This window comes from Meles meles, chromosome 4 (assembly GCF_922984935.1).
Source record: "Meles meles chromosome 4, mMelMel3.1 paternal haplotype, whole genome shotgun sequence".
Taxonomy (NCBI): Eukaryota; Metazoa; Chordata; class Mammalia; order Carnivora; family Mustelidae; genus Meles; species Meles meles.
Window position 1 is genome coordinate 161,536,856 of NC_060069.1, and position 23,144 is coordinate 161,559,999.

A 23,144-nucleotide genomic window follows, 5' to 3' on the forward strand; every position below is an offset into this window, starting at 1 on the left:
GAAACACTTCCCCAAGCCACTCAGCCTTGTGGACTCAATCATCGCAAATGGCAAAAGGCATTATCGCAGGCAGCTGTGTAACCCGACCTGGATGAGGCTATCGGGTGGCCATCGGTGGGATGACTGCAGAGACCAGAGAGGGGGAAAATGTGACTTGCCTTTAATTAGTAAGCAAGGTAAGCGAGCCTTTTCAGAAACTTCACCTAAGAGAGTCTTTGGAACACAGATGCTCCTTTTATAAAAGAACGGATGGGTCCTGCCCGGTGCTGAGCCGGCACACCAAGAGAGGCAGGCAAAATGCCGGCGGGGGGTGGGGAGGTTCTCTGTGTGATTGAGTCCAAGCTCAGACTCCCAGCTTCTCTGCAGACAAAGGAGAGGGAGCCCAAAGGTGTTCTCACAGCACTCGATAGAGACTAGAGACGCTTCGCACTCCATTCTGTACGGGGCCTCTCCGTCCCGAGGGGTTTCTGCACACAACACAGCTTTAAAATGTTTGATCAGGAGAGATCAGGAGAGAGTCCCTGCTGCGGTGAGGACTGAGCCCCTTTGGAAGTCTAGTGGAGTAGAGCGATGCATTCATTGATTTACCAAATATTAACGGGCCATCTGCCATGAGCCAGGCATTCTAGACTCACAGCAGATGGCAGAGGGGACAAAGCCTTCCCCTGTGGTCTCAGGTGATGACAGATGCTAGGAAGAGATGAGGTTGGGAGAGGCTTAGAGAGTGATCAGACGGGGGGTGGGGGAGGACTTGTAGGAAGAAGTATTTCACTGGAAATTTCAGTGGTATTTCAGTGGAGACCTCAATGATGAGATAAAGTAGGTCTTGTGAGCTAGGAGGGGAGACTGTTTTAAGCCCAGGACCATCAACTCCAAAAGCCTGGAGAATGTGAGCTCGGGGTCTTCGAGGAACCTCAAGGAAACCTATGTGCTTGGAGATCGGCAGATCGTGGAAGCCCGGGGCATTGGAAGGACTCTGATTTGGTTTCCAAGTGATGAAAATCCACCAAAGATCTGAGCAGGGCAAGGTCAGATCTATGCATGCGTACGGAGCGTAGGGACAGAGGTGAATTCACAGGAAGCCAGCAGGAAACTACTGAAGACCTGGGCCGCCATGGCAGGGACCTGGACCAGGATGTTGGTGGTGCAAATGGAGAATAGAAGTGGGTTTGGGCGTTGATTTTAAAGATCGAGTGGGCAGGATTGGCCAATGGCAGCTATAGCCAGAGAGATACATTCAGCCAGTTGTGGTGTGACTCAGTTTTGTTTCCTACCTCTCAGCCCCTGAGCACGCACCTCTCAGTGTTTTTGGATTTAAGACCAGGAATATTTCAAGCTCATACACACCCCCTTCACATCTTTGCTAACTACCCTCTCCAGTCCTTGAACAAACATTTGCCCGCGAAGACAGGGATAGGAGACTTAGAGCTTGATTCTTTCTCTGTTTTCACTTACTGCTGTAGGCAATGTGCCAATGGACACCACTCTCAGAGGACAGTCTAGAATGTACGCTCATGGCGCCTGGCACAGGGATGAGCGTCCAGGCACACGGCTGAGCTGACCATAAACTAAGGTGATGGAACAACACTGAGTAGACAGGTCGAAAACCAGAAACAAGCATGAATTCACATATGTCATATTAATACATTAACAGGTTAACATCTTGGATGTGCGTCAAATGAGGTCAGTTTGCGAGGGTAGAGCCGGGAGATGACCCATGATGAGGGCTGAACTTCTACGACCATGCAGTCGCTCTCAGAAAGCTCACCTACAAATTGATTTCATCAATCTCAAAACACAACTTTAAGGAAAGAGAAATCATCGTCACCAGGGCCGACATTCACCAAGGTGGTGTCTTGTGTGGTCTTGGTTTGGAGGTGCGAGAAGGGGAGGGGACCCCCGAGGGATCCTCTAGGAGCTGTGGAGTTTTTGTAACCATCGGCACACAGCTTGAGTTCCAGGCGTTGTATCCGTTTCTACATTTTTATTTACTTTTTTTAATTTGAGAGAGAGGGAGAGGGAATATGAGCAGGGTAAGGGGCAGGGGGTGAAAGAGGCTGGCGGTGGGCTCCATCCCAGGACCCTGGGATCATGACCTGAGCTGAAGGCAGACGCTCAACCAACCAAGCCACCCAGGCGCCCTTCAGCCTCCACCCATTGGTGAGAGAAGGAAGCTTTGGGAGTCGGCCCCAAGAAGTGTCCATCAAGAAGGTTTTGTCTTTCCACTACTCGTCTTGGAAGATAACTTTTCATTTCCTGGCTTAAGAAAATAAGATTTTTTTTTAAAAAAGAGAAATTTGTATTTTAATATGTTATAAAGACAATTGTTCAGAAAGCGGTTTACTATTGAGAAAAGAAAAATATGTTTGATTGGAGGCTATATTTCAGACCCCCAATCTACTTTTATTTTTCTTCTGGTCACAGGCTTTTTCTACTTTGAGGCTTTCAAATTTGAGCTATTTTATTATGAAGTTATTTCAGCTTTTTAATTCCTCAGAGAAGAAAGATATTTAAAAACATAATTAACTTACGTTTAAAGATGAAATATTGAAAGATTTTCCTCTGAAATGCAGAACAACACAGGGAGATGCATTGTACAGAAAAATACTGTATTTATTCAACAATTGGGGTCCAAGCCAGTGCAATAAAAGAAGAAGAGGAAAAGGAAGAGGAAGAAGAAGGAGAAAGAAGGAAGAATAAAGAAGAGGAGGAAGAGAAAAAAAGAAGATAAGAAAAGGGAAAAAAGAAAACTAGAAAAGAAAACGAGAAATAAAAAGAAATTTTAAAAGTAAAGAATATGTACTGGTAAGAAAGAAATAAATAAATATATTACTCATCGACACAACTCCTTTCGTACATAGAATATTTTTTAAATTCTAGAGATTAGTTACTGGAATTAATAAGTAAGCCCAACAAGATATTTGGATGTAAATTAAAATAAAACAATATGAAATCAATAGTATTTTGAATCACCAGCAACAAAGAGTATGAGCATGAAATTAAAAAAAAATAATTTACAGTGACATCAAAAATGATCAAATACTTCAGAATAATCTAACTAATATTGCAAGACCTCTACACAGAAAATTACGCTACAGAATTGAAAGAAAATCTGATAACTCTATACCAGGAAATTTAACCACTTAGATAAAATGATCAAGTTCCTTGAAAAACAACTTAATGAAACCAATGCAAGAAGAATATTCTTGTATCTATTAAATAAATTAAATCCATAATTTAAATCTTTCTAAAAAAAAACTCTAGGCCCAGATGACTTTACTGATACATCTTTTCAAACATTTAAGAAGTTACGCCCATCTTACAAAAGCTCAGAGAATCAGGAAAGAGGAAATATTTCCCAACTCATGTATGAGGCCAGAATAACACTGACACTTAGGGCAACCAACTGTCCTCATTTGCTAGGGATTGGGGGAGGGGTTCCTAGAACGGGAACTTTCAGTGTTGTGACCAGGAACTCTTGGGATTATCGGAATGAGCTGATGACTCTATTGCCTCCAAAACCTGACAAGGAAATTAGAAGAAAGGAAAAGAACAGGCCATGCTAATTAACAAGCACAGATGCCGAAAATTCCAAATGAAGTATTAACAAATTGATTAATCTACACAAAGGATAACGTGATCAAAGCTTTATCTTAGAAACCAAGGTTGATTTAACATTCCAAGTTCAATTAGAATAAGCTACCTCATTCACTGAATAAAGAAGAAAAACAATATGATCATCTCAATAGATGCAGAAAAAGCTTTTGATAAAATTCAGTACCTGTTTTTGTTTTTGTTTTTGTTTTAAGATTTTATTGATTTGTTTGACAGAGAAAGACACAGTGAGAGAGGGAACACAAGCAGGGAGACTGTGAGAGGGAGAGGGAGAAGCAGGCTTCCTGCCAAGCAGGGAACCAGATGCGGGGCTCAATCCCAGGACCTGAGCCGAAGGCAGACACTGAACAACTGAGCCACCCAGGCACCCCTTAATGAATTTTTAAAAAAAAATCTCAGTGAATTAGGAGTGAAAAAAATTATTTGATATAATAAGGGGTACTTACCCTAAACGTACATTCAGCATGTCACTGGAGGTCTTTGCCACAGTGATATGGCATGGAGAGGAAAAAAGTTTGTAAATATTAAACAGGAAGGGGGAAACTGGCATTTTTTGAAGATGACATAACTATGTACATAAAAAATCATAAAGAATCTACAAAATATTAGAATTAATAAGTGATCTTGTCCAGATTGTTGAATGTGATGTCAATATATGAGAATCAATAATATTTTTATATGCTGACAACAAATGGAAATAGGAATTTTTTTGAACTATAGCAACACATAGGAATAAACTTAGTGGCGGAAGCACAAGACCCTGAAACCACAGAACACTACTAAGAGAAAGTAAATAGAGAGATATACCATATTCATGGAATGGAAGAATCAATATTGTTAAAACTGACCTATAGATTCAACATAATCCCCCCAAAACCCCAGCAGGCCTATTTTTGTTGAAAATCAGCATACTGTTTTTATTGTTCTTAGTAGTCCTTCCCTTTCCTTTCTAATATAAATTTTATTGAGGTTTAATTTACACACCCAATCTGAGGGTTTGGTCCAGTCGGTCTTGAAGACCTATACATCCTTATCAGGATAGAGGACACTTCTTTCACCCCCAAAACTCCCTCAGACCCTCGCCTTGGGCAACCACTTATCTGTTTCCTGTCTCTGTAGTCCAGTTTTACCTGGTTTTAGAGTTTCATTTAAGTAGAATCATACAGTATATATGATCTTGAATCTGGCTTCTTTAAATCAAAAGAATGTTGTTTGGCATTCATCCTGTTCTGTCACGAGACAGAGGCGTGTTGTTGCTATTGACAAGTGTTACTTGTGGACCGAAGACGCCGTAACTTATGCAGACATTCAGCAGTGGATGGACTTCTGGATTCCTTCTAGTTTGGGTCTACTGTGAATAAAGCCATCGTGGACATTCACATAAAGTCTTCAGGTGGTCCCGCCTTTTCACCTCCCTTGGTAGATAGCTAAGTTTGTAGATTTGTCACGGAGCAAATGGATGTGGAACTGTATGAGCAACTGTCCAAACATTTTCCAAAATGCTGGGACAATGCCTAAGAGCTCCAAGTGTTGCACAGCCTTGTTAAAATGTCGTATTGTCGATCTCTCCAACTTTTGCTCTTCTGGTAAGCATGTTGGAGCTCCGGAACGCAAACCCCATGTGGGGACAGGGCTGGGGGATGCCATACCCCAGCACCCTGCAAAGAGAATTCTGAAAAACTAACACCTCATGCAAACAGGATATTAGCTATTGTCAGAAAGATCAAAAGGGCTTGAGGTTTTTCTTCACACTCTCAGGAAGCCTTGCCTGTCTCACTCTCTCTGGCTTTATCTATTCATTTCTGTCGGCAGGCAGGAAGAGATGGCAGCCGGGGAGACTCAGCTCTACGCAAAGGTCTCCAACAGGCACAAGGACCGCGGCACCACCTCGCTCCTGGACCCCCTCCTGGGGATGGGCTTCCCGGCACACACCGCGTGAGTACTGTCCCGGGCCCGCAGGCCCCTGGGGGTATGTCCTAGGCCCCCAACCCTTCTGCCCTTTGTCACACAACTGCCGGGAGCTCAGAGTGCTTGCTTCCTGCCCAAGGAGTGCACCTTGCAGGACGAGATACTGTCTCAAAATTGGCCCTTTTCTGCTTCTTCTAAACGACTTGATCTGGCCCTTTACAGACAAGCTCTGCTGACTGGCAGGTCGAGGGACCCTGGAATGTAAAAAAATTGGGAGTCTTGTGTTACTGGGGCATCCCTATTTTTCCGGGTTTGGAGGAGAGGAGTGTGGGCCTAGTTGGGCCCTCTCTGGGATGAGACTACAAGAGTTTCTGAGTCCCCGTTGAAGGGGACTGTTGAGAGAACCCCCAACAAGGACGTATTTCTAAACGGTGCAGGGCAACCTTCCTCTATAGGGGAAAATCTCTTCACTGTCTGATCCGTGGAAGAGACAGAAAGTGTGGGAACAGCATTGACTCGACGCTGCTTACCCAAGGAGAAGGTCCCCACATGGAAAATTTTAACCTTAAGAGCCACCCTGCAGAGAGAGAAGTCCCTAAGAGCAATGAGCTATGATAAGGGCCTAGGGTACTAAGCTTTTACAGGCTTATTCACACAGGGAACTGCATCAGAAGACCCATTAAGGGGCACTAGACTAAGCTTCTAGTCTTCGGCTCAGGTCATGATCCTGGGGTGCTGGGACTGGGCTCCCTGCTCCGCGGGGGCCTACTTCTCCCTCTCTCTCTGCCACTCTCCCTGTTTCTGCTCTCTCTGTCTCTCTGTCAAAGGAATAAATCAATTCTCAAAAAAAAAAAAAAAAAAAGTACCAGTAAGTAAGTTTGGATTGGGGAGGGGACCAAAGCTTCCTTAAACATTATAACAAAGCCTGAGCCAATTGGCCGAAATCACTTGGGAGATACACTCCTCGCTTTCCTAACCCAAATCAGAACTTTGTCGCCTTTATGCTAATGATAAACCAGGGGTCTTTGACATAAGCCGTGGAACCACGCGCCAGACCCCAGCCTGGGCACCTTCCCTCGGGTGCAGCCGGGGACACGGAGGCCCAAGAGCACAGGCAGTGGGGGGGAGGCAGGACCCCACTCTCGGCCCCTCTAAAGCCCGTCCTTTACTACGCTGCTGGAGCTGGAGGCAGGCTCAGAATCCCTCGAACTGAAACTAAGGTCATCGCCGTCCGTGTCCACCAGCAGTAGCACGGGGCCTTGCCATGTTACTTTGCTCGTTGACTCCAGCAGCTTCTGGGCTCTGTTCCTGAGTGAGCTGCCTTAGTGAGCCGGCGTCCACCCTGTCTGGTTGGTCCCATCCAGCTAAACTTAATTCAGCGTGTGTACGTGCACCCATGATGGGCGCAGCTCTGCTGGGCCTCGGGGACCGTGCGGGCTGGTGGAGGGACAAACAGACATACGTCTGTAGAGGTGAACCACGGTGCTTGGACGTGCGGTGGGGAAACGGGATGGGCCGTCCCATCCACCTCCCTGGCAGGCTTGGGGAAGTTATCCCGGAGGAAGGACGTCTGAGCCAAGCTTGGGAGAATCCGTGCCATTTCTCTAGGGGTGTGTTGGCACAGGGCTGCCTTTTGTCAAGGAGGTATGTGTGCAAGCCAGGGAGGCAGCCCCTCACGGCCACCTTCCGGACCCGAGGGTGGGTTCACCTGGCTTCGGTGCGGGGTACAGGGGCTGGCTGAGGAGGCAAGATTGCGGGCGAGGTTGGAGCCGGTGCCCAGAACAGAAGGCGGGAGAGCCTGAGCGGGGAGGAATGAGCAGGTGTGCGTTTTCAGAAACCACAGTGATGCCACACGGAGACGGAGGCCCGGGCAGGGCATCCAGCTGCAAAGTCCAGCCGTCCGGGCCCTCGTGGGGGCCCCCAAAGGTCCCCTGTGCTGCAGGGCCTGCCCTGCCTCTCCCTGCTTCTGCAAAGAACGGACGGCAGATCTCTGAATGCTCCTCTCGTCTCCTGCAGGCTGAAGGCATTGGCAGCTACGGGAAGAAAGACAGCGGAGGAGGCGTGTGATTGGTGAGTAGGGCTGCGCACTTGGCTTTGAAAGCTCTTGGGGTGGACACAGGGAAGTGCCCCGCACATGCCAGGCGGCCAGGGACGGAGTCCCTGCTTATCCACCCAGCGCCAGAGTAAAGGAGAAAAGAATCAGCGTTTAAAATGGCAAACGGTGGAGAGAGATTGAAATTTGAACAAGCCTTTCTTCACCTTAAAATCTGAGTTTACCCTAATGTGATGATCAAAGAAGAAAGACATCCACGTGATCTGTCGCGCAAATCGGGAAGATACAAAATAGAGGTCCCCACTCTCTCAGGCCACCTCTGATGGGGAGAGAGTTTGCTGCTGGTCCTGGATGCCCCCCGAGGCATCAGGGGCCAAGGAGTGGGGCCCTGGGGAGAAATTGGGGTTCCAGGAGGCTCTGTCATCCACCAGTTACGCACTCGGAAAGCCGCCCACTGCTTCGGGCCTCGGCTTTCTGCTCTGGGAGGATAGGTGCCCCGTTCTGTAGCACCCGGTCCCCCCGCATGTACCATGATGCTCTCATTCTGCCCCAAGGCGGGAAGTCCCCTCATGCTCTGTTCTGGAAAATCGCAGCAAAAATCAAGCAAGAAAAACCAGGTCTCAGCCAGCTGGGTGCGCTCCCAGAGCCCAGAGCGGGATGGCAAATACCGACAGTGGGTCTCTGAGTGGCCAGTTTGTCCTCCCCGGAACCTCCCTTGTCCCCCCAAAATTCTACACCAAGGGCAAATGATGTAACCCCTTTGCCAGACAAAGGGAAACACCCAGGATCCTTTGGGCGAAGCCAATCTAAAGTCGTTGCTAAATTTGAATTTCAAACGAAACCGACTGCCTCAAGGGCCAGGGTGACTTCCTGCGAGTCACAACTCAACCAAGAGGACGGCAAGTCCCACTGAGACTTGGGGAGACAGTGGGGTCCCCTAGGCTCTACCCAGAATGGGCCGACCTTAGCTCACCCGGGAAGTGCCGTTTCAGATACCATTAAAAATGAAAGGCAGCTTCAAGGGTCCACATGGGTGAGCAGATGGGGGGGGTCTCTCCTTGTCCTGGCTGCGGTCTCGGGGTGTACCAAGGTTGCCGCCCACCATGGACTTCCACGTCCACGTCCAGGTTCACATCCGTGTCCAGGTCCGTGCCTTGGAAACATAGAAAGGGCCCAAGACACATGAACAGAGATCTTGATTACTGCGAAATGAAACTGTTCACCGAGAAGCCAGCGTAGGCGTCCAGGAGTGGAATGGAGGAGGGAAACACCACCCGGCGTGACGAGCGTGCCCGGCCCTGGGAAGGGTCATCCTGACACGCCTAACCAGATGCCTACCCACGGACAGGGATAAATCACCATAACACAGTGTGGACTAAAAACAATGCGACCCACAGAAAAATTTAAACCATCGCTTATGATTATAAAAAACACACGCGCATGTTTTCTGCGTGTTGGTTACTTAAGTTTCCGGAAGGAAAAGTGAACAGTGAAGGAGGCATTTGCACCAGGACAGGGGGGCAGAGTGCCCTCCCCCCGCCCCGTTGGTGTTTTGCTCCTAAGGAGACCCCGTGGGTGCCTAGCGCCTGTTTCCCCAAGGGCCACGTCCCGCCCACTAAACTCCATATTGCATCTTGGGCCCTTCTCCGCATCATGAGAAATTCTTCAAAGCCATGACTCCTGATGAATAACCCCAACATAAAACTCCTCACACGGGGCGGTGTGACTTGCTTTCCCCTTCGAAGAAATTTCTGGAAGTAGAATTGTCAGCTCAAACGGGTTGGGCCTTTGAAGGCTCTCGGTGCGGCCTGACAGTCGGATTTTCACAGACGTTCCACGGACCAACTGCCCCTTTGACACGGGGAGCAGAACCTTCTTCCTTTCAAAAATGTGTTCATTGGACAGACGAGGAAACGACGCCTTGTGGTTGTTTTAACTCTTGTTTCTGTCCCCAGTGAGAATGAACTTGAATTTGGGGTTGTATATCGTTTCTCCTCGTCCTCAAAATAACCTTCTGAATTCAGAGAGTCTAGAATAGCCACCTACATTTTGTCTAGTTCTGTTTTGGGGGGGGGGGTTGGTGGTTTTGACTTTCACACTCAATTTGATGTCGGAGGGAATGAAAAACGTGAATGTTTTCTACAAGCTTTCTGGCCCCCAGAACTGAAGACCAGGCCGCCTTCTCTCAATCTTGGGCTTGGGCCGGGAATCAGACCTACGTGGGGCAGAGCCAGGGCTGAGGGGACCCGGTGCCACTCCGCAGCCACACCAGCCCCGGGTGCACCGAGTCGCACCTAGAGGGGCTGGCGGTGAGTCCGGGCGGCGTGGCCGCGGCCGGCACTGGGTGGCCGCGCTCGCCACGTGGGGCAGTCGTCCCACCGTCACGGCACCGGCTGTGAGCTCCCCGCTGTCCTGCAGGCTGCGCTGTCATCGCAACGACCCATCTCTGGACGACCCCATCCCCCAGGAGTACGCCCTCTTCCTCTGCCCCACGGGATCCCTGCTGGAAGCGCTGCGGGGGTTCTGGAGGGAGAGCAAGCGTCAGTGCGCGAAGAACCGAGCCCACGAGGTCTTCCCTCACGTAACGCTCTGCGACTTCTTCACGGTGAGTCGGTCCCACGCGCCTCCAATGCCCCCTAACACACCCCTGGGGCAGCTCCTTGTGACATCGAGGGGCTGCTGGAAGTCACTGAGGGCAGCCCCGTGATCTATTTCACGGGGTGGCCCGCAGCTGTCCCACTTGCTGGCCCCTTCCTGTGGGACAGCCTTCACGCTTCTCATCTGGGCAACTCCTACGCATCCCTCGAAACCCCGCTCACTCAGCCCCTCCCTCTGTTGAGTCTTGTCCCGCTCCCCGGACCGAAGCGGCCGCCGCCCTCTGTGCGCCCACCATCCTGTTGTCTGTGTCTCTAGTGGCACTGTCCACGTGCTGTGACATTGTGTCCGCTGCTACCCTGCACCCCACGCGAGACTGAATCCCTCAAGAGAAGGCAGATGCCTCCCTCCTCTTTGTACCCCGAGCCTAGCACAGCGCCTCAGAGCAGGTGTTTCGGAGATGTGTGATAATGACCTAAAGAATGGCGCTGCTGGCCCGTCCCAAAGGTCACAAACGCGGGACTCTTCCCTGCTTCAGGGACCAGCCCTGGCCGAGAAGTCGGTCAGACAGGCAGCCTCACAGGGTCCAGCGAAGGTGAGGAGGACCTGGGCCCGCTCTGAAGAGAAGCAGCAGGCAGGAGAGGGAGGGAGGCAGGGAGGAACAGGCAGCCCCTTCCCCTGCGGCTCCCCACCGGAGGAACGTGCGGACACTTCGCGGCCGGCCCCGCTCTGCTCTTAGCCGGCTCTGAGGGCTCCACCCACTTCAGGGGTCCCACCAGGACCTGAAGAGCGCCCTGTCCCCAGCTCCAGAGCTTGCATGGGAAGGGGGCTACAAGCCTCTGCAGGAGACCTTCCCAGCAGGGGCCCCGGGAGCCTGTGCGCCATCCCCGTCTGCCAGGGGCTGCGGGGAGGGGGCCCCAAGGCACAGAACTTCCAGAGCTAAAACCAGGAAGGTCTCTGGCAAACCGGTGTGAGTTGGTCCCCCTCCTTTGCCAGTGACAGCGTTTGTGATGGTCAGACTCCTTCCTGGCGTGTCCTGGGTAGCTCGTCAGGGAAAGGAAACAGCCCCGCCGGTGATGAAAGTGACCTTAGAGACGGGCGCGCTCATCACGGCAGCCAGGCCTGCCGTCTCCTCTTCCCAACCCGCGGGGCGCGCGCCCGCACGCACGTGTCCTCACAGACACTCAGAGACACACACACTATGTGACACACACAGACACAGACTTGGATACACACGTGCCCTCTCTTCTCCTGTGTCAGCCGCCCCGCCGACCCCCAGGGCTGGCCGAGCCCCCTTTCTGGCAGAAAAGCGGCAGCGGGACTGTCTCCCTCTGCTGCCGTAAAAGGACAACGTTCAGCCTCACGGGCTGATGTCCCGCCGCAGCTCTGCTTGTAACGACTCTGGGCTTCCAGACCGCTTACCGGAGACCCAGAGACACAAGGTGGACGGACAGTCACTTACTCCCTTTACGCCTCCCGGGTGTCACGCACTTCCCCAGGCCCTGCAAGGGCCACAAAGATGTGACAGACGGACGAACGGAGTGAGCTGCTGGTCAGAAGGGACATAAAATGCATATTCCACTTTATGCCTATTAATGCACATAATGCATGTTGAAACCATAACGCGGTTGGGTCCTCGGAGGAGGAAAGGGGCCGTGAGAAATTTGGAGGGAGCCCACTGCCGGGAAGAGCCGAGCTTGGGCTGATTTCCTGGGGGGTGGAGTATGGGGGCGGGCAGGGGAAGGGTCTGGGTTTCACCGTGGTTTCACCGTGGTCCCATGCAGCCACGTGGCTCTTCCCCACGGAGGAAGGTCTTCAAGCCCAGGAAGTGGCTTGGGCAGCGCTGAGCCCCGGAACCAGGAGGGCGAGAGGGTGTGAGTGGGGAAGGGCATCGAGGGCACCAACTGTGTCCACGGCCCTGGCAGGCAGGCTGAGCAGTGTGGACAGCCCTCTGCAGGCCACAGGGGAGCACCTGCTGCCTCGGGGTGGAGGGTGGCTTGGCATTAGGTAACATGGTCAGGCAGAACTGTGTGCAGGGAACTGGGGGTCAGTGGGGAGACTGAGTCGGAGCCCGTGGTAGTTCATGGTCCCCCAAGAAGCAGACCCCAAGGTGGAATTAGAAGTGCAAGAGGTTTATTTGGGAGAAACACCTGTGAATGGCAAAGAAGAAAGGGACAAGCAGGAGAGGGGAGGGGGACTTGGTGGCTCGCTTAGGGAGCCTGGGAGCTCCGACCACTTCCAAGGAAACCACATCGGGGCAGTGACTGGCTTGGTCACTGTGGGATTGTGGTCACACGCCAGGGACTTTGGCCACTGTCCTCCTCACTGTGAGCTCTGGGCAGTGCACGAGCGTGCCTGCCTCAGAGTCTACGGGAAACCTCCAGAAGACGAATGATGCAAGGCTGACCACAACTGTGGGTTGAGTTGACATGACATGGAGGGACGAAAGGTAGCTACAGTAACAAGGGACTTCCAACCCAGACACTTAAAAGATAGTCCATTCCAAAAGGAACTTTACCCATGATCTCTAAGAAACTGAGGACCAGGTTATAGAACAAATCCATAACCCCAGTCCGTCACATGGACGAGAGAACAGTCTAGCATCGTGACCAGAAATAGGCTCGCTGGCTGCACGATTTTTCTTAACCACGTTCATAGTTGACCTTCTAGCAAGAGGCGAGAAAACACACCCTCTGTCTCCTCTCCCTCAGTGCGAAGACCACAAGGTCGAGGGTCTGTATGAGGCTCTGAAGAGAGCTGGGGACAGGATCCTGCGTTCCTTCCCCTCGGTGGTCCCTCTGGTCCTGCACTCTTCCGTCAGCTATCTGGGCTTCTTCGTGAACGACAGCCCCGCAGACGTCATCCGGGAGCTCGCCCTGACCTTCGCCACCGAGGCCTCTGTCTTAGCAGGTAGGCGGGCCCAGCCAGTTGCACACGAAGGGCACGGATAATAGGGAGTGACCGCTCTGCATCTGGGGCCGTGCTTGCCCCTGGGCTACGGTGGGTCGGCCGCACGGAGACTCCGAGGACCCGCGGTCCCTTCTTTCTCTACGTGGGAATACTTTGTTTGCATCGATGTTTCTCCGAACACTTGGCACGTTCCAGCTGCTCGGGGAAACGGTCCAGGAGGGGGCGGTGCGTGGCCACGGGAAGGCCATGGATTACAGGCTGGTGCCCATGTTCGGGGAGGGGGGCTACCCAGCCCTAAGCCCGCGTTGAGCAGATCCCCTCCTGGGGGCAGCGCTGTGTCTAAAACCACGTCCTAGCTGGGTTTCCATGATGTTTTAGGAAGGAGCATACGCTTCTCCTGTTGGCCTCTTGGGGAAGGATTGTCTGGACTCCCTCTGAGCGTCTGCAAATCTCCCTTTCCCCTAGCACCTGAGCTGGTCTGGAGATGGGCTCCAGCTGGGGTCTGTGGGATGGACTCTGGACTTCCTCCCGGGTCTCTGGTCAGCGCTGGGCCTTCGACGGGCTTCATCAGCCCCATGACTCGCTCTTCCTTCCTTGCAAGCTGGTGAGGGCTCTGACCCTTCCGGCACCAAGCCCATTTCTGTGGCCCTTCCCCATCGGTCCTGGCACAGGGAAGGCACTCAGGGCTGTGAGTCCAAGGACCCTGGCGGGGAGACCCCGTGCTGCCCTCTGCAGACGTCCAGAGGCCCCGTTCTCAGATGCGCCTGGACACGGATCCGGCCACAGCGGGAGGTCACTGAATCCCGGCTTTCCGCTTGGAGACTGGCCTCTGGGGTCCTACTTCCTGGCTGATATCGGCGTACCCTGTGTCTTTGCAGATCAGTGTCCTTTATATGAACAAGAGTCAAACGGTGGCTCTTTAATCTCCTTGCTCCCAAAGGACAACGTGGTCTCCTCGTGTCCTGTCGGCCCCTGGCCACAGAGCGGGCACGCCACCTCTCTGGATGCCTCGCACCCCCCAACAGAGGTCTCATGGACCCCGTTTTATAAATGAGGAGACGGAGGCCTATGAAGAGTAGCGTGCTGCCCAAGGTCACTGTCATGAAGTGAAAGGGACCCTAAAGTTCCCGTCCCCCCAGAACCATTGAGAAGGACTTTATTGGGCAACAGGGTCTCTGCAGATATAATTAGTTAAGATGAGGCCAGACTGGACTCGGGTCGGCCCCCCATTCAGTGACCATTGTCCCTCTAAGAGAGGACAGGACACCCAGAGACGCGGGAGGAGGGAGGCAAAGGTGTGGGGACGCAGCCAGCAGCCCTGGGAGCCCGACGCGGCGGGAGGGACCCTGCCCAGAGCCCTCAGAGGGAGGGCAGGGCTGCCCACCCCTGGGTTTCAGACTTCTGGCCTCCAGGCCGTGAAAGAACACGTTTCTGTTGGTTCAAGCCCCACAGCCTGTGGCCATTTGTAACAATAGGTCCAGGGGACCACGTCCCCTAAGCAGGGGTCAGAGCTGGAACGTGGGTTCAGCCCTGTCTCGCCCGGCCGACCTGGGTTCCTGCTGACCCGCTCTGCGCTCCCACAGAGCATCTGCAATGGCCCCGTCTCCTGCCCAGGCCTTCCACGCCTGTGCCCTGGGCCGGACCCCGCGGGGTGGGGAGCTCCAGCATGCCCTGCCTCCCTCGAGGGAAAGTGTGTCCTCCCACCGCGACGTCGCCAGTGAAACGCCCCCACAGGCAGGGCCCGCAGAGAGCAGACAAGACAAGGCCCCATTCCGAAGTCGCCGGTGGTTCACTGATCACTCAGAGGACGAGCGTGGGTCTTTCCCGGCCCACACTGACTCACGTGGCAAGACCATCCTCCCCCAGGGCTGAAACACCTCGGGAAGGAATTTCCCCACCACCCGCCCACGGCCTCAGTCTTGGCTTCTCTCCCCAGCGGTTTCTCGTTTGCCGCTGGAGGCTCATGTAGGGGGTGGGAGGCACCGGCCGGGCCACCGGGTCGGGGTCCAGGAAGGGACGGCTGCATCGGTGACATTTCCCAGGGGAGATCGGCGCCTGTCTGCTGGCCTGGGTTGCCCAGGGGAGCGGCGCCGGGGACCAGTATTTACTAAAAGACTCCCAGAGACGGGAGTGAAGAGACTGGTTTCAGTGCAGCCCAGCAGGGGGCAGTCCCTGTCCCCAGACCTTGGCTGTCAGAGTGAAAGCTGGGTCAGGCCAGGATGCTCCCAGGGTCACCCCAACATCGGTCCACCTGATGCCAAGTCTGCGTGCTCCCGTCGGGCTCTGCCTCCCGGGAACGTAGTCCTTTGTGGCGCTGCTGAAAGCAGATCCTGGGCGACATCAGGGCCCTGGAACAAGGACCCAGGGTAGGGGGAGGAGCGGGGCCCCGAAAGTGACCCAGGGCTGGCTACTCTGAGGACTTCCTGCTTCACCAAAGGGACGGAAGTCGTAGCGATCCTGCCATGTTCGACACAGCTGAGTTGCCTGTGATGTTTTCTTCCTGAGATTCCGCGGCCGAACCAAACCCCACTGAGCGACATCACCGGCCTGTCGGGCCAGGCCGCTGCGTAACGTGCCCACCGTGGGGAATGAAGGAGACGCTGTTCACTGCGTCCGCTTTGGTCAACTGTTTGGGCAGCAAGCCAGCAAATCCCCAGGCTCCAAACAGCCCCCAACCCATATCTCTACCCTTTTCCTGCCCCTTGTCAGATCTGCAGTACCAACCATGCCCTCTGCAAGCTGAACTCAGCAGATGGCACATTGGGAAGGTGGGGGTGGTCCTTGCCTTACCAAGAAAGCCCCAGTGCCCAGGGGAAGGAGTGGGCAGAGGCAGGAGGCATCATGCAGAAAGGCTCTGCACCAGCAGTCCTGGGTGCGTGGCCCTCGTGGGCGCGTGGCCGCCGTGGGAAGGCAGTGCCCGCAGTGTGGGCTAAAGCGCCCACCACCTTGTGTTTGCGCGACCTCCCAGACTGCACCGTGAAGCCTTGTACCAAGCAGCTGCATCTCACCTTGGCCCACAAGTTCTACCCCCACCACCAGAGGACGCTGGAGGAGCTGGCCAGAGCCATCCACCCGGGTCAGGGCTGCCAGTGGACCGCCGCGCTCTACTCCCGAGACATGCGCTTTGTGCACTACCAGGTGAGCAAACCCTGGCCTGGGGGCCTCGGCCAGAGCAGCCCCGGTCGGGCAGTCCTCTCGGGCTGGATCCTCCGTGGAACAAGTGGCCGGTGAACCAGCGGAGCACTGACCCCCGGGAGCCCTCCTCTGGAGGTATCTCAGGAAAAGGAAGACCGTCTACTGTTTTTCTCTTCCTTTTTTTTTTCTTAATCATGTCCCCTTTTGTGCAATGTGGAACTCGCCTTCTTTTATATCATTGCAAGACCCCGAGTTGAGTGGCTGACACGGAAAGGAGGCAGGGCTCCCTTTCCGACCCAGGGAATTCGCGTGAATGAATCCAGCACGTTCTCTGCTGGGTGAGAAGCTACAAGTAACCCTGCTGAGGAAGGTAGATGTGAAAGTCAAGTTATGCTCAGACTCTTTCATAGTGGAGATCAGTAGATAGTGATATGAGACAGACAGATGATAGATGGACAGACACCAGAATGCATGTCCAAACCTACCCAAGAATTCTGTGCCACCTTCTAGCATAGGTTTTATCTGTCCTCGAAAGCCTTGTTGTGCCTTCAAGTTCTTGGCTGAGACGGGAAAACACTTGGTCTTTTCCAGACCCTCAGGGCTCTCTTCCAGTACAGACCTCAGAACGCGGACGAGCTGGCACTCAGCCCCGGCGACTACATCTTCGTGGACCCCACTCAGCAGGAGGAAGCCAGTGAGGGCTGGGTGATTGGGATCTCCCAACGGACGGGCTGCCAGGGCTTCCTGCCTGAGAACTACACGGAGCACGCCAGCGAGTCGGACACCTGGGTTAAGCACCGGTGAGTGCTGCCTGTAGTGGCCGCCCCGACATCTCTCTCTGAGTTAGTGTCCCTCCCAAAACACGGGCTGCCCTCCTTGTATGCTTCTGGACCATTCCATCCCTGGTAAAAATTGCCTTCTCCAAGCTGGCAACATTATCCCTGTAGGTAAACAGATCATATTTTGGCCGATTCACGGTTTTCTGTGGATCGTGTTCAGAAAACATGAATTCCTCTATTTGGCTTCTGAGATCATAATCCCAAAACGACTACAAAAGTCACCTCCTTATTAGGGACACAAGAGATCACAACCAGAGATCCTAAGCTTGACTTTACGGATTTTTCTGCTCGGTGTGTCGGCTGTAAAGCGCTCAGACGCACGGCTGGTCTCCGCTGGTCTACGGCAGATGGCCGTGCACTTCCCGGCTAAAGCAACACACGTTCATTTTCTCCTAGTTTTCATGCATCAGGAGTCTGGGCATGGCTTGGCTCTGGGTCTCACGAGGCTGCGGTCAGGTCTGGGCCAGGGCTGGGGTCTCACCTAAGCTCAGGGTCCCCTCCCAAGTTCATGCGGCATTGGCAGAACTCGTTTCCTAGAAGCTGCGGGGCTCCTGGTGGCTTGCTTCTTCGAGTTCAGCTGGAGAATCGCTTCACTTGAGCTTTTTAGCATCGTCTGGAGAGGCTGAGTTTGCTCAGAATCATCAAGGCCTGGTTCTTTTTGTTCAATTTTCTCACATGTGTTACTATGAGCAATGAGAGGAAAATAGGCCATGCCTTCAGCGCTGTGCTTGGAAACATTCCTAGCCACACGACCAACCTCACTGCTGAAAGGTTCTGCTTTCCACCCACAATCTCACTCAAGTTTTCCCCACTACGTGGTAAGGCTCCCCCTTCCTCCGACTCCCTGTAACGTATCTGCGTCCTCCCTGATTCTCCCCAGCACCCACGTCACCGCGAACAGTCTGTCCAAGCCAGTTCCTGTATTGAATGTCTCAAAATTCTCCCCACCTCCATCCACTGCTCAGTCCCAGAATGGCTCCCAGGTTTTAGGGATTTGTCCCAGCAACACCCCACACCCGATACCCGACTCAGGGCCAGTTAAGGTTTAACCCAGAGAAGCAGAACAGCAGAATAGTAATTTATATATATATATTATATATGTACAAATTTATATATATCATTTTACATATTTTATATATAGATACATGTATAATATGGATACGTTTCTAAAATATATACTCTTTTATAGTTAGTATACAAAAATGATTTCTTAGTAATACAATAGTTTCCGTTCGTGTCATGTTACTTACATGGTGATATATTTGTAGGTTACACACCTCGTGTATATGCATCCATTCAAGGATTTATTACAAGGCAGTGCCGTGTGTCACGGCGGGGGCAAGAAGGGAGGGAGGGAGGGGACCCAATGGCTGGAAACCATGATGGCGGAAGAGCTCGTCTCCGCGGACAGTCGGGAGGGACTCCCCAGGCAGACGGGAGAGCAGATGCAGACACACCAGCGACTTGGAAGCTCTGAGATCAGGGAAGCCCTAAGCCTGTTTTAAAGACTTTGCAGCTGGGTAAGTCAGGCCACACGAGATAACCTTGGGACTATCGTGATTGCTGGCCAGGGACTTTAAGGACTCGCTCAGCAGCAAGCAGCTTAGGGATTGATTGGATAGCCAGGGAACGGTGTGTGTACGCTTCCCACCATGACCTAAAAGGTCTGTAAAAGAGATCAAGAAATTATGAAACAATGTATTAGGGAAATAAGTTAGGATACATCCATACAATGGGGTGCTCGCCCGTGTTTAAAAACGGTCACGAGCAAGTAATTTATGCGCTGATATGAAAAAATCCAAGACAGATTACAGGACACCATGGCGAGCACAGGACTACTGGGGGGGGAAGGGGGAAGGGAAACACGATCGACCGTACGTGTATGTGTGTGATGCGTGTTTATATGCAAGCCTGTCCCTAAAAGTTCCCTGGAAACGAGCATCTCTAGAAACTTCCAGCAGTGTGCCCGGGGGAGGTGGGGCAGGGTCCGGGAGAGGAAGAGGACTTGGAAAGGAGACTGCTCTCTCCGGTCCACGATTTGTCAATATTTGAGGCCCATATATTCATTACTTTTTCAACATATAGATTCACCCCATTTCAAATTTAAGGAAAAGACTATGAGGACATCAGGTCAAAGAGAATAAACGAGGGACGTCAGACTACCCAGGGCTGGGGTTGCACACATCATGCAGGCCGGGAGGGGACCGCCTGAAAGGGACACAGTTTCCACGAAATGATCACAGCCATCCCAGGTGCAGAAGACCAGAGGGGACATCTCTGAGCACGTAGCCGTGCTGTTCCGCTCAGCTGCTGTGACATCGGTCGACCACCAGCCCACCTCCAACTCAACTTCAGCCTTTTTGCAATGGTTTCGGAAGTCTTTGGATTCACTGCATGACAAAATCACACCCTAAAATCTGTCCATGACCTTGAAGAAGATGAGAGGTGACCAGCGGTGTACAAAGGGGGCGTGTCTTCATGAATCTTAGTGGCTTTCAAGGCTCCACATAGAAGGACGCACGTAGCATGATCTAGAACAAAGAGTGGAGAGGCCAGGTGTGTTACAGCTTAGAGAACAGTCTATCTTCTGGCCAAGCTGAGGAGACTTTCAACACTGAAGCCACACCTGTCTAGTAATTTCCAAAACCGCAGAGCGAGTTGGTGGCAAGTACCTCAGTCATAAAAAGGTGCTGTCAGAGGCTGAATATTCGATCTGCCTCAGATTCCTGTGTTGAAGTCCTGGCCCCCAGCACCCCAGAATGTGACCGTAGAGATGGGGTCTCTATGGAGGGGATTAAGGAAGAATGAGGTCACTAGAGGGGCCACCAGGCAGTCTGACCCATGACCTGATGATAGGAGATAAGCACACAGACATGCACAGAGGGAAACCACGTGAGGACCCAGGGAGAGGATGGTGTCCACACACCCATTAGATGGGCCTCCAGAGGAAACAGCCCCGTCCAAGCCTGGATCTCGGAACTTGAACTCGAACAGAGACAACAGATGTCTACTGGATCAGCCGGCCGGCCTCTGTTGCCATCTTATGTCTGCCCAGGAATCTAATATGGGGATGTGGTCTGTACCACCCCACAGACGGTAGCTATGCCCCTTTTAAAAGCCAGGGAGAATTTGAATCCATGTACTCTGTGTTGTAAGTGGACCCTTAAGTCATTCTCCTGAGAAAAAATGAGAAATAGTTAAATGTTAAGTTCTTTCCTTTCTCCTCTCATTGTAATCTTGATTATATTTCCTTTGAAAGACAAGCAAAGAAACAATGTGGTTTTCTCTCCAGCTGTAGTTTTCACAGATGCTATTTATAGATAAGGGGGCTCTGCTGTGTGTGTGGCGAGGCTTGAGCGGGGCGGCCGCCCGCCTCATCCTCAGGAAGGGGAAACCCACCAACGTTTCCTTTGTCAACGGGAGACTGTAAATAGGGCCTCTGCTCCGGGAGGAGGGAGATGTCAATGGTTTGGACGTGGACGCCAGAGTTCTCGGAGCCCTGCTGCTCTCGGGACCTGGCCTCGGACACTGAGAGTACGTGAGCAAGGGAAATCCACATGAGCTAGATCTCGCCACGGGGACTTTCCTGCACAACACGGGGTGGGTGGGGTGACAACCTGACAAGAGAAGGTACAACTTGCAGACAGTTTGAGAATGCGTTCACCAAATTCACCACATGGACACGAATGGTCCGGGGCACGAGGTGGTGGCGGTGGAGGTGGATGTGGTGGTGGAAGGCTCATGGCCGGAGGCTGGGGTGCAGGGCAAACGCTCCCGAGGAGCCCCAGGCTCTGGCCCTGGTCAGGTCTCAGCATGGACGCATCGGGACTAGCAGTGGTTCAGGAGAATCCAAGACATGAAGTGTCTATGGGAGAAACGCTAACATTCCCACACGGATGGAAGACGTAGACTCACACCACGTTCATGGTTGAGGAAGACAAACTGGAATGTATCGATTCCTCCTGGATTCACTGAACCTTCAGGTTTAACGAAATTCCAGGAATAATCTCAAGGGGATCATTTGCCGGAACTTCCGTGAATGGTTGAAAAGCGTATCTGGCAAAATAAATGGAAGAGGAACTGAGAAAACGTTGAAAAATAAACATGATGAGAGGAGAGAGTTACTTCACAGATATTAAGAACCTGTTATAAACTGACGATTGAACCCTGGCTTGAGGGAAGGAGGAAAAGCAGGTCCGTGGAGCAGAACATGTACCAGAGCGGGAGGCGGGGCCTGTTCACAGCTGCTGGAGCATCAGAAAGAGAGAAACGGGTATAAAATGAACAGTATTTTATATGGTCTCCCCTCATGCGCAGAACTCAAAGCCAAGAATTAAATGGAAACAGAAAATCATATAAAGTAGAAGACACTTCAAGTGAATTTATTTCTGATTTCTGGACTGAGGAGAGCATTGAAAGCATGGAAGCGGCAGAAGGAGTCTTTGTCAGACACCTGGCAATCGGTGTTTCATGGTGACTATTAAGTGCTTAGAATGTAAGTCTTCTGGGTGTCGGACACCAGGCAGCAGACTCCAACTGGAAGAGCGAGAGGAGAGCGATGCTCTTCAGAACACAGGAGGGAGGGCAGCGTGTCCTTCCCAGTCACCCCGGTGCACGTGAGCCCCTTACCTCGGTAAGCCATGTCAGCTGTGGCCGGGCACTTCTGTCCTCCAGCGGATCTGTCTCTGATGTTTTCACCTCACCAAGAGGCCACCTACTGGATTCTCCACTTCTGGCCACTGTGGCAGGTGAACAGTCAGAAGAGCGTCCACCAGCTCTGGCCACCAGGCTGCCCACGTGCTGCTTCAGCCCACGTGCCTTTCTCTCCCATCAGACTGTGCTGTGCTGTCTGAGCTCCTGCCCAGGGACACCAACCCACCGTGCCCCACACCCCGTCCCTCTGGGCATCCCAGGCCCTGCAAGGGCACCACGCCAGCACCACCTACCATTCCCAAGACTCTCTCTCATCATTCCCACCAGCAAACAAACACATGCTTATCTTAAAAACAAACTGAAACAGAAACCCTTTTTTCTTTCCTTTTCTAATTACTGCTCTTTTTCTCTGTTCTGATGTAGATTTTAAGTTGTTTATGTATTTTTTATCATGGTAACTGTACTCTTTAATCCCCATCCCCCATTTAACCCATCCCCTGACCCACTTCCCCTTTGGTGATCATGGGTTTGTTCTCTGTAGTTAGGAGTCCGTTTCTTGGTTTCTCTCTCTCTCTCTCTCTTTCTCTTGCTTCTTTGCTTTGTTTCTTAAATTCCACATATGACTGAGATCATATCATATTTGTCTTTCTCCAGCTGACTTATTTCATTCAGAATAATACTCTGTAGCTCCATCCATGTCCTTGCAAATGGCAAGATTTTGTTCTTTTTATGACTGAGTAATATTCCACTGGGTATAAATACCACATCTTCTTTATCCATTCATCAGCTGATGAACATCCCATATCTTCGCTACTGTAAATACTTCTGCTATAACCATCAGGGTGCATGGGCCCATTTGAATCAGAATTTTTGTATCCTTTGGTTAAATACCTAGTAGTACAATTGCTGGATCATAGCATAGTTCAATTTTTAACTTGTTGAGGAAGCTCCATGCTGTTCTCCAGATTGGCTACACCAGTTTGCATTCCCACTGACAGTGTACAAGGGTTCCCCTTTCTCTGCACCCTCATCAACACTTGTTTCTTGTGTTTGATTTTAGCCATCCTGACAAGTGTGAGGCGGTATCTCAGTGTGGTCTGGATTTGCATTTCTCTGATGATGAGTGATGTTGAGCATCTTTTCAAGTGTCTGTTTGCTGTCTCGATATCTTCTTTGGAGAAATGTTTGCTCATGTCTTCCTCCCATTTTTCATTGGATTATTTGTGTTTTGGTGTTGATTATAGATTATTTAAAAATAGAATTTATAAAGATGATCTTCCCTTTTATAAAATGAGTTTCCCCTGGGGAACTTGGTCGTTTGCTAATTCTTGGGGGATGTAAGTGACCATTCACTCTCCTCCTCTGGCCCTTCCCTCATTCCTTCCAGACACACTCAACCCCCCTCATATCCCGGAGTTCACACGACTCTACTTAGC

At 52.0% G+C, this 23,144-nt stretch overlaps 1 protein-coding gene across 1 annotated transcript in view; it reads left to right on the forward strand.

Moving 5' to 3' along the window:
• The first annotated feature begins 13 nt into the window (after positions 1-13).
• Positions 14-23,144, forward strand: part of UBASH3A (ubiquitin associated and SH3 domain containing A) — a 42,404-nt gene continuing 19,273 nt past the window's right edge. The window contains exons 1-7 of the mRNA XM_046001363.1: positions 14-176; positions 5,428-5,550; positions 7,540-7,593; positions 9,995-10,181; positions 12,883-13,081; positions 16,050-16,219; positions 16,808-17,016. Of these exons, the coding sequence (XP_045857319.1) occupies positions 5,438-5,550; positions 7,540-7,593; positions 9,995-10,181; positions 12,883-13,081; positions 16,050-16,219; positions 16,808-17,016 (932 nt within the window). The 5' untranslated portion in view covers positions 14-176; positions 5,428-5,437. The remainder of the gene's footprint in view (positions 177-5,427; positions 5,551-7,539; positions 7,594-9,994; positions 10,182-12,882; positions 13,082-16,049; positions 16,220-16,807; positions 17,017-23,144) is intronic.